At 42.7% G+C, this 11,981-nt stretch overlaps 1 protein-coding gene across 1 annotated transcript in view; it reads left to right on the plus strand.

The window, feature by feature from the left end:
* LOC119146106 (centromere protein P) overlaps positions 1-11,981 on the plus strand; it is a 151,497-nt gene that overhangs the window by 138,992 nt on the left and 524 nt on the right. The window contains exons 7-8 of the mRNA XM_037383239.1: positions 9,374-9,453; positions 11,822-11,913. Coding sequence (XP_037239136.1) covers positions 9,374-9,453; positions 11,822-11,913 — 172 coding nt within the window. The remainder of the gene's footprint in view (positions 1-9,373; positions 9,454-11,821; positions 11,914-11,981) is intronic.

The raw sequence follows: 11,981 nt of genomic DNA on the forward strand, positions 1-11,981 counted from the left end.
ATCCGATATGGAAATACAAACAGTATGGTAAATTAATGGTCATATAGCAAATAGTGACAAATGCATCATCTACTGTAGAGTCATGGTTGGACCAAGCACGAAAAACGATGTTATGGAAATGTGAAAGAAAGAAAATAAATGGCAATGGAAACAGTGTAGGGGCCAAAAGAGCGAAGCTGTAATCAACTGCAGATAAAAAGAAGAGCAAAGCAAAGGAACTTCATTGGCAATTTGCTAATGCTCTGTGAGTTTTGGGCTGGTGATGTGTAAGACCTCCTCCCAGCTGGTTTCAGGTACTGGTGTAGAGCATTGACTTAACTTGAAGAAGTAGATGTAAGATTGAATCTTACTGGAGTGATCTGTACTCCTGAGTTATGGATCTGGTCAGCTAAAAAGTGCAGGTCTGGAACTGGGTGGGTTCAGAATTTCTGTCCAAGTAACCAGCTGCATGTGTACTACGGGAGGAAACCAGGCATATCCTGAGCGTGTGAGGAAATGTTGGGAAACATTTTCTGCAAAGATTTCCCCTCTCCAGGGTGACATTCATACTGTTATTCCTCAAGTCTGGCCCCTAAATTCTCCTTTTCTCTGCTTTCCTCTACTGAGAAGGAAACGTGCGTGCTGGCAGTACCACTTGCGTTTCTAGCTCTGGAGGGGAGCTGAGCAATGCAAGGTGCAGTGTGGCTGCCACACTGGCAAAACGCTTTTTTGCTGTGCACTTATTTCTGTAAACTTGTTCTTGGGTTCTGAAGATACTTGTAGTTTTGTGTAATTTGTATAACACAGATCACCAGCAGGACTTTTACTGGAGCACAACATTTCCTTAGATGGGAAGATGGAAGATGTGTTTATCCTGAGATGTAATTACGAGTGGTGAAGTTTTATAAATCCGTTTTGCAAATGCAGGTTTTTTTATGCTGTGTAATTTAGTTGAAGGGGAAAAGTGCATTATCTTTTCTTGGTTTCATTGCCTTTAATTGCACAAAATGAGAAATGTGGTGACTTTTGAGATCCTTTCTGCTTTGAACTTTCAATGTGCCATTCTTTGAAGATACTATAATTCTCTACCCTGCAAAGCATGTTAAGCAGTTTTTGGTGCAAACATTAAAGAAAATATAGTATGCAAGAACATGTTCATAGAAGGTTTCTCTTTTGTAATTCTCTGAGTCATATTTTACTGTTTAAAACCAGGCTTTGTCAACGTTTTTCTCCTGCAGTAGTAGATGGAACAGCTTGTTTTCATAGCTGTAATTTATTACATATCCCAGTTGCTTCAAATATATGTTTATGCTTAGCCAAAAATATAAGCGTGTTGCCATCTTCTCCTAAGCATATGATACTGATCTGATGGAAGTTGACCTCTGATGTGCTAACAATGTTTAGGTTTATGCTTTAACTAAGCTGTCTGTTTACTGAAGAGGTTGCCGTGTTTTACTCTAATTGGAATCATTGACCTTAGGTTACAACATTGCTGTCTTTCAGGCACAGCCCAAACTTTGCCTTCACAAAGCCCTGTGAGGTGGTGCAGTAGCTAGCAGCGCACCCCACTTGAGCATCTTGCCCGCTAGGACGTGTTGGTTCAGTCACAGAACTTTGGTTGGTGCTGAACCTTCTGCAATACCTGTTTCCTGGCATGAGTATTTGTGTTTAGTCCTGAAAAAAAAATATGGATCTGGTCAAGTGGGGCTCTGTTCCCTCATGTTTCTATGCCTGTTACTCAAGTCCGAATCTCATTATGACCAAATGGCCAAACAGCGCTCCCCAAAACATCGGTGTTGTTAATCCAGCAGATATGGGACTCAGCCATACTTTTCTTTTAAAATCAAATATAAAATTGAATAGAATTTATACAGCATTGTTAGTTTTTTAAACATCTTTAACATTTTTAAGTATGAATAGAGACTCATTGCCCTGCATGAGAAGAGGCAATAAATGGAGATTTGCATCTTGTGGAATTACTGTAAAATTATACTGGAGTGCCAAGGTGTTGATCAGGTGGGGTTTGTGCAGTGCTAGCTACTGTTTGAGTAATACTGAAATATTCCGTGTTATGTTAAGTGTTTCTAATGTTCTATATGTTTTAGTATAGAGGGGAAGTTAGAATGAGAGATATTTTTCTCAAACCTAGGTAGAATCTGTAGAATGCTACCTCAGTAATTGTGTATTGTATTTTTTACTCTTAATTGCAGAATGTTGTGGCACTTGGGGACATGGTTTAGTGGTGGACTTGGCAGTGTTAGGTTTACAGTTGGACTTGGTGAACTTAAAAGACTTTTCCAACCTAAATGATTCAGTGATTCTGTGAGGATCTATCACAAACTCATATGATGGACAGAGACAGATGAATCAAGGAGGGGGATGCTGATTCCCGGAGTACACTATTGTGAAGTACTACCGTAACTGGGATGCTGATAAACTTCCTTGCTCTGGAAATGAAAATTTTAAAAAAACAACTTTTTTGTAATTGAAAACAATTTTCAGTGAGATTCCAGTTCTGCATTGCTCTGAGTTAGGGAATAGCCACAGCATTGCTCCAAATATCAGTAGACAATATCAGTAGCTCTGGATAAATAGCTTTCTAAATGTTCTTCTATCGCTGTAGTGGAATTCAGTTAGAGAAAAAAACACCACCTTACAAATGTATTTTAAAATTGTGGATCATATATGTACATACACACAGTAAATGGCTGCACAAGCGAAAAACAGCGGACTGAGGATTCACTGCATCTAATTCTTGTCGCATTGACTCTTTACATCCCTTAAAGCAAAAGTCCATGGGTAGAAGCTGAAGTGTAGTGCAATCAGTACACCGTGTATCAAATACAGATTTTTAGATAATACAGAAGTTGTTTCCACAGGAAGATACCAAAGAGAATATGAAATGGCGTATAAAGAATACTTTCTTTTTCAACCAAAAAATAAGTGGCATGGGATAAAGTGGGTTTTTTCCTTCAAAATGTATATGTTTAAGCTTTACAAATACTCAGTAGCTCCGAAAGACCTTTGCTTCTAGTATTAAGCTGCTGAAGAAGCAAATATTTGAACATCCCAGCCCGTAAGGTACACATGCTCAGTCAGAATCTGAGATGTATTACCTGAAAGTAAATTCAAAGTAGCTCTTTCAAAGTAAGTTATATTGCGTTCTGTATTCATTGGCTTTTCAATACATTATGGGTCTGTATTTTCCCTGCGCAACTGATGCTTCTGAAAAATAAGGAGAAATTCGCTTGCTTTACATTTGCATCAGTTTACATATACAAGAACAAATCTTGGTAGACAAAGCTGGTCAATATAACAATAAATGTTTATGTTGATTTGGGTAGTTACTTAATGGATTGGGGTTTCTTTATTTGGCTAGATTTAAAGCAGTGGAGGGTGCTCAGTTTACCTGTAGTTGATACTGTCTTTATAATACCAGAATCATTTTAGTAAGTGTGGTAGTCATAACGCTGGGTTTCTTTCATTAGTGTCCCTCTGATTTGTCTAATGCTTTCTGTTTGGTGGATACCAAACAAATCCCTAAGGAGACAGTATAAATTTGCTCATTGTGCTCATACATTTAAATTGTAATAATTGTGTTACTTTCTTTGTATACTTTTAAAAAGCTCTGAGATAAAATTTAATTGAACATGTAGCACATTAAAGCCAAAAAGTCTTTCTGTAGGAATTTTCCCTTTGTGAATGGTTTGTCTTTCTGACTCAGTAATTCCAGTTCACTAGACTAGAAGTCTTTCACTGAATGTTGTGAGATGGCACTTTCCATGGTCAATTTTTGGACCTTTCAGGCTTTGAGCATTGTATTTAATGACACTGGTAGTGGTTACATTACTCTATTAAAAATACATAAACACTGCCATTGTACAGCAAAAGCACATTGTACAGAAAGAACACAACTGAAGCATGGGACACACCTGCAGCAGCTGCCGGCAATAGGTTTTTCCTCTCCTTGCGTATTCTAAAGGTCCCTGACTTCTCCTGTTGATTTTCAGTTCAAAAGAAGTCTGAAAACAAGGCAACATTGAGACAAACCTTCTCAAAACCATAGCTGTCTTATACATCTTCATCTGCTTACATTAGAGGTTTTTCTTTCATCCTCGTGTTCAGATTTTGAGTGTGCATCAATTGATACAGTGCTGCTCTTGCCCAGTCAAGCAGTGGAGAGAAGGGAAAGAACAAAAAATAGGATGCATTTCTTTTCAGATACAGTATTACTTATTTCTTGATTACATTGCAGACTCTTTTATTGCATCTGTTGAAGTCTGAGGTGCATGTTGGTACCAGAAAAGTTACATTTCTTGGAGAAACTTTTCATTTGACTTAGGGCTTGCCACCGTGCTTTAAAAATGCAGGAAAGCATAAATCCTTGTATTTTCATGCTGGTGACAGCTGTCTTACAGGTTAAAATACTGTAGTTAATTGAAATGCATTAACAAATGTATTGTCCAATATCTAAAAATGAAACTCATCAAAGCAACCTAAATTTCTAGAAAGATAATTGAGAATGTATATATGATGTTCGGTTTCTGACAGATGAGCATAGTTTATGACTTGAGGATAGGAGTTCTTGGTGAAGTTAGCACCTAATATTTTAGCCATGTGCATTAAAGGCCGATAAATTATAAGACCAGATCTCATAAATGGAACTGTAGTTCTCTGGGCTAGCAGAGCTAGCTAGCTGCTTACTAAAAGCAGAAATGCAAACTAATTTCCAAACCATAATTGTTGCAGTTAACTTGTATTTTGTAGCTTGGTGATTGCTGTTTCAAAGTAGCTGTAGAACTTGATCATGGGAATAGTAAAATAATTCCTGTTATCTGAGTTAGACTACTGTAACTTAGAAAGCAGAGTGCTGCTACAGAGAGTGAGGCTGTGGGAGAGCACGGCTGCGCTGAGTGCCGACTGTCGTCCCGTGGGGCAGCACGCTGGGATGGCAGCACGCTGGGATGGCAGCAGACTGGGATGGCAGCACGCTGGGATGGCAGCACGCTGGGATGGCAGCACGCTGGGATGGCAGCAGACTGGGATGGCAGCACGCTGGGATGGCAGCACGCTGGGATGGCAGCAGACGGGGATGGCGGCACGCTGGGATGGCGGCAGACTGGGATGGCAGCACGCTGGGATGGCAGCAGACTGGGATGGCAGCAGACTGGGATGGCAGCAGACGGGGATGGCAGCACGCTGGGATGGCGGCAGACGGGGATGGCGGCAGACTGGGATGGCGGCACACTGGGATGGCGGCACGCTGGGATGGCGGCACGCTGGGATGGCGGCACGCTGGGATGGCGGCACGCTGGGATGGCGGCAGACTGGGATGGCGGCACGCTGGGATGGCAGCACACTGGGATGGCAGCACGCTGGGATGGCAGCAGACTGGGATGGCAGCACGCTGGGATGGCAGCAGACTGGGATGGCAGCAGACGGGGATGGCAGCACGCTGGGATGGCGGCACGCTGGGATGGCGGCAGACTGGGATGGCAGCACGCTGGGATGGCAGCACACTGGGATGGCAGCACGCTGGGATGGCAGCAGACTGGGATGGCAGCACGCTGGGATGGCAGCAGACTGGGATGGCAGCAGACGGGGATGGCAGCACGCTGGGATGGCGGCACGCTGGGATGGCGGCACGCTGGGATGGCGGCAGACTGGGATGGCGGCAGACTGGGATGGCAGCACGCTGGGATGGCAGTGCACTTGACAGCTCATGAAGGGATTGACATACATTTTTGCAATGGGTAGCAGACTGGTGGCAGTGGGTTTGACTGTTTAATGCCTCTGGAATTTAATCATATTGTTATAGGTATTTTACAGTATTTGGAATTTTCATCGTTTTCGCAAATAATTTGTATTTGAATCACTAAAGTTACACTGATGTTGTTATCTGAGGCCTTGATGCTGCCACCACGTGTGTTATTCTAGTGGATGACACCGTGGCCTTAGCTGAGCAAACCGTACATAATGTCAGCGCCTGTTAGGGGTTGCTTACACCTGCGAGGGGGTTCACAGTAGCACGGCTTGCTCAGCACTCTTTATATACACTCCTTACACTAGGCCAAGTCCCAAATTATTAGTAAGCGTGAGCTATTTTTCCACTTAAGAGCAGAGTAGCATATTTTCTAAGTGGGTTAGAAGCAAATTTGTCTGCTTTTATTACAGCTTCTGCCTTGCCAAATTTGCTTTGCATTCATAGTCTCTTAAGCTGGGTAACTGAAACCATTTTCCTTGGATGAGTTTTAGTATGCAGAAAACTGAAATGCAATTTGTAACAGTGGAAGAATAATATATCTGTTAAAAAATAGATACTACAAGTGTATTCACTTGGATAGCTCTGTGTGTGTGTGTGTGTGTGTGTGTAAAATCTGTCATGGGAGAAGGGGCAGAATGTGTATTCCATCAAGACGGTCATCCCTTTGTGATTTAGAGACTATTTCTGTTTTAGACAAAAGTTCCCATAAGATTCCCCGCTTGGACTCCTGAAGGAGCTGGAAAAACAATTTCCGTCCAGAAGTAATAATAGCATGGGCTTTTGGATTTGATCATAAACTTGACATTTAAAAGTCATCTGAGGAAAGATATTTCTTGATTAGAGTCAGGTTTTGCTTAATGCAGTTGTAGCTGATCTTTCCCATCGCGTGTCACGCTACTCACTGTGATGTGTTTCAGTTGCCCTGTGTCCACTGTACGAGATCCCGCAGAAGCTACTGATGCTCCCAAGAGACCTTTCAGTGGATTGGGTCATTCTGTTACCCTGATTATTGCTTGCCTTTTCTTTTCCCCAGGGAAAACTTGGAAAAGTTGCACAGCAGAGAATATGAGGTGTTAACCTGGTACCCACAAAGCGTATTTGGAACTGTCAGTCTTTCAGGACCGCTGCAGCTGGTGCATGCTGCGTGCCTGTTTGTTCATTTGCATGCCAGATCCCCACATTTGAGCTGTGGGATCCAGGCATTTCATACGTGGAGTATGAAAAGTAGATGGTGTGACTGCGGTTCCTGGGGTTTATTCCCTGAATTGTCAGTGTTTAAGGTCGCACGCTTAATCCTGGCTGCAGTAGTTTTGCTTCCTGCTTCTGCCATGCGGTTTTTTGAGGGATCCATCCTTCGGTGAGCCGGGAGCCACACACCCCTGCGGGGGGCTGGGCAACGTGCTGCTTCATGCCACTGTTACGACTTGAGTTTTAGCTGTATTTCACCTGAAGAGAGAGGTATTTGTGGTTTGGCTTTTTGTGTGTTTTGTGGATAGCTAAGATATGATCTTTACTGGAAAGAAGCTGGATTTTATCCCAGTCCTGTGAGTTTCACACAAGATCAGATGTGCACGGCATTCCGACTGGGTGCCAAAACCCGGCATTTATCGAAGGCAGAGAATAACGGCTTGGTGCGTGCAGAACTCACCAGTGCACGCTCTGCCAGGTACACGGAAGCTCTTAACAGAAAATCATACTCTTTGAGATTTCCTTGAGATACCAGTGGTTTCTGTACAACATACAATACCACCCACTAGCTGGGGGTGAATGCATTGATGGCAGCAGCTACACAGGAACCCCCAAACAAGTCATGGGTGCATGTCACAGTGTTCTGAAAATTGGAACTCTTGCCTAGTTCCTCTGATCTGTTTTGTCTTGTGATTCCCAAAGGCCCTCAGTATGGGCGAATGGGGATGAAACATGACTCAGTGTTTAGCTATGGTATACTTGGGATCTCCTACCAACAAGGAGCTTGGAGAGCTGAGTTCACCAGGTACAAGCTAATCCTCAGTTTCTAGTGTTTGCAGCTAGATTCTCTGAGACCTGTGATACCAGACAAATGAAGGCACAGAATGAATAACAAAGATGTGGGTTATTGAGAAGGGAAGCCTGGAAAAACTGGCTTGGTTTGTCATCAGAGGAGCATAATTCCACAGGGAGTAAAGCCAAAAAACCGATGACTGTTCTGCTAGATGAGCGACCTTAGATCGGCCACGGTTTCGTGCTGTGACTGCCATGCACTTCATTGCCCTTTTGTGTCCCTGTTCCCAGGATAGATCATGCTCTTTATCCCCATGGTAAATACAGTACTAGAGACTTTGTAGAAATTAAAACTGGCAAATTCCATGTGGTTTATGTCATTTGGCATTCTGCACAAACCCCCTTCACTTTGTCATAAATTCCTAAACCAGGGCAAGGTCACATCTGGTAGCAATTTCAGTCTGCCAGATGAGGCGTAATCCTATAAAACCGAACTCATTTTCTCCAGTGCTTGTCAAAGACGAGCTCTCCTGCTCCTTTTCTGTCAGACACTTGCCCTGTGAGCTCTGTAGAATGATTTGGGCTGACAGACTTTTCACACTTTATAAACTGCAGTGTTTGGAACACCGCGTTGTATGTAAGGACATGACGGTGCAAGCAAGTAACAGCGTTAAAGGCTTCATGGTAACAGGCTGTGTGTAGATTCCATTTTCTTTTTGCAATAGCCCATCCCTGCAGGATGCAGTAATTGCCACCTTTATTAGTATTTTGATGTATATACATCTTCTCATACCCCGAGTAACCTGTCATCTTAGGTACTGCATCACAGAAAAATTACATAACTTCTATTCTGCTTTTCTTTTACAAGCATTTAAAAGTTATAGCAAAAGATACGAGTCTTAGCTAAGTCAAGATATACACGTTGAAGACTAAAATATTAGATGCACTAACGAAGTATTGGAACAATGATCAGTCTTTGCACATTGTAGTAAGTGAAAACAGCTCTGCTTCCCAGTAACATGGGAGTTTGTAGTAGTCAGTAGTTTCACATGTTTTATCGTGTTTCCATTGTCCTGTTATATTTTGATAACAGCAGTTATTTTGGTAGGTTGTTGCCTTTATTATTTTATCCTTCCCTAGCATGGTGTGGAGCTTGGTGATCCAGTTTCTCGGTGATCCAGTTTCTGAAAAGGAGTCGTCAAAACAGAGTGTATGAGTAAGGTTACTTAAATCACAGAGGGGAAGTTTTGGTGCAATGGTGGTGTATTGTAATGTGTCATTAAATCAAATGAACAGAACTGAGTTTAAAAATAGCCTTTCAGGGTTTCCTAGGTCTTGCACAAGGACCTCTGAGGTCTGTTTGTACAAGCTCACGATACTGGTTTTTCCTCCATGTGACCAAATTTAAGTATTTCTTGATATCACATGAAAGATACTAAAAATAAAATAATAATAAAAAACCCAAAACCAACCCCCCCCAAAAAAAACCAAACCCACCACACCACCAAAACTTAAAAGTCAGATTTTAAACAGTATTGTTCCTCTTCACAACTACAAATGCAAGCTAGGAAAAGCCATTGCAACTGGAAGCACTGGCTTCTGTGATTTCTGTGACCTAATCGACACCCTGCTGACCCCGTTTATTCCCAGGCCAAATACCCTGAGATCGTGACCCTTCCGGAAGGACTGCTGGGAGATCACATCGTTCTAAGGAACCCCAACACTCCCGGGTGAGCCAATAAACACATTTCTGGATTTTTGCAGAAAAAGCATTGCGAAATGCACAGTGAGACTCTATAGATGATCGCTCTGCTTGGCCGTTGTCACTCTTTGGTTTAGAGGTGATGTGCGTTACATTTCAGGGCTGTAACCACACATGACAAACAAAAATACCAAAAATAGATGGACAGGCCGCGTGCATGTGGCCCTGTTAGAAAGTCAGTCAATGGCATTGCTGCTGTGTGCCCCCACTCATTTAAAAAGCGAGGTGGAAAAAAATAAGGGGCTCTAGCAGGCTTTTAATTTGCATTTTAAGGAAAAAAAAATATCTATTACTATCTTGGTTTGGGAAGTTCATGCTACAGTGAAGAGTCTAAATTCAAAGTTTAGGAATGTGGGATGCATCCTCCCTTTCATGCATCAGAAAACATGTCAGGTTCAGCTGGGCTTGTTCCATCTTGGTTTTCTTTCTGCATTCCATGACCAGAGCAAGGGGCAGAACAGACGCAGAGGCCAACATCCCTCTTACTGCGGCAGGGTGGGCCACTGGCAGCCGTCCCCTATGAGATAAGGCAGTTATTTTCCACCCCTGGGCCTGGACAAAAGAGCTTATCCCTCTGTGCGGGGAAGGCCAGCATGGCAGCCTGTCAATTCCAGCTCATACTTTTTTCCGTGGTAGGAGATGCAATGATCACAAATCACTGAAGTTCTTTGGTCATTTTGCCATCAAAGAATGGAAAGAAAATTGCAGTTACCACATTAATGAAGGCAACTGTAGCTGTATTTTTCCATTGTTTAATAGAAGGAAGTCAGTTAGATGGAGGGGATAATTGCACTGCCAGTTGTTATTATTACTCTACCACACATGCTCGATGCGTTTGGGCTCCCCGCAAGCCACGTTCTGTCAGGGTTGGGGTGTTAAAAAGGGAAAAAAAATCCTTGAGGTTGCAAGGAAGAGAATGTAATGATCACGGTCAGGAGTTCTGTAAAAGCAAAGAAAAGGAACTGTTTTGTGAAGGGATCCGACCAGTCCCCTCTCCCGTTACATCTTTGCTATAACATGCATTAATTTATATGGCGACAACTGGATAAAGCATAGCTCCCTCCGTCGTAGCTGTCTGTAGAACTAGCAAATGGGCTGTCATGGGCGGTGCTGTCTCCATTTAGCCAAATCGGCCATTTAAAACTAAGCGCTTTAACGCTGTGTTCCTGAAACGGATCGTTCTTAGACCCTCAGTTAGAAATTCATGTTAGTTTCTCTTCGCGTCAACAGGTGCCCAGTTCCATTACACATTCCCTCTCACCCACAACCACGAAATACAAGAGTTACAGTGGGTTAGTAGAAAATACACTTGCATGTTAATTTGTTTGCAAAATCCCAGAACACGCTGTGCACAAATAGTCAAAAGACTTTTAAAAATGAAGAGGCAGAAGGCTGACAAATGTTACCAAAAGGAAGCTTTTACGGTCATGACTGGTCACACATGGAGAAAGGGAACTTTCTCCTCACACCGACTTGTTCTTGTGCTGATCATCTTTGGATTAGACAAGCCTTACTTTCAGTAAGGAATATTCCTAAAAGCAGGGAGCGGAGGGGAATGTGAAATGCAGTAAAGCAGATGAGACATCATAAAGCAGCAGATCTACTATGACTGTTGTTCTAGAGAGCAATCCCCGTGGACTTGACTAGAAAAACTCTTTCCCTGCAGAAACCAACCGACTAACTGTTCACTTAGCACAGCAGTGATCTTATCCCACCGCAAAAGCTGGAAATAATCGTTAGCCCTGCAAAAACACTCTTGAAGGAGTAACAATGGATGGTTAAGACTATTTTTTTCAAAAAACATAAAAGCAACCAAATGCAGCCCCTGTGCAGGACTCAAAAGGCTGTCAACAACACTGGGGAGGACCTTACTCCAAAACCAGACCACCCCTGTTTGTATAAACACTTGTGGAAGTTTCCCTCTTCCCATCCTGTATCCAAGCACCATCCCTGACCCCGGGGCACAGGTGCAGTGGGCAGGGCAGGGCGATGGTATCTCTGGTGGGTTTTCCCCCCATCTTACTTTTTACCACTGCGCTATGTCGCTTACAAATGGTAAGTTTCCAAAGACAAGAACCAGGAGAAAAATTTCCTTGAGGTTGCAAATGTGAATGTACCTGGACCCCTTCCTTGTCACGGAGCACACGCTTCCTTGGCTCCCAAATACAGATCAGTAGAGTGCGTTACTCAAGGTGGATTTTGTTTGAGAGCCTAATGAGTGGAAACCTCCCAAAGACCCTACTTTCTGCTTCAAAGAAACCTTAAAGACAGTTGCCTCGTTAACACTTAATTATCTTAATTAATTATCTTAATAATCTTCTGTGCATATGATACAGGTTTGAATTAATGATTGTTTGGAAGATACATATGGATGAAGAAGGGGTAACTATACCTGTTCTGGACCTCCTGACTAAAGTACCAGAGAAAGGTAATGTCAATCATTCACATCAGAGTTCAAGAATGCCTGTCCCCGTTTTCACCCAACGTCTTGGACAA

This window comes from Falco rusticolus, chromosome 4 (assembly GCF_015220075.1).
Source record: "Falco rusticolus isolate bFalRus1 chromosome 4, bFalRus1.pri, whole genome shotgun sequence".
Lineage (NCBI taxonomy): Eukaryota > Metazoa > Chordata > Aves > Falconiformes > Falconidae > Falco > Falco rusticolus.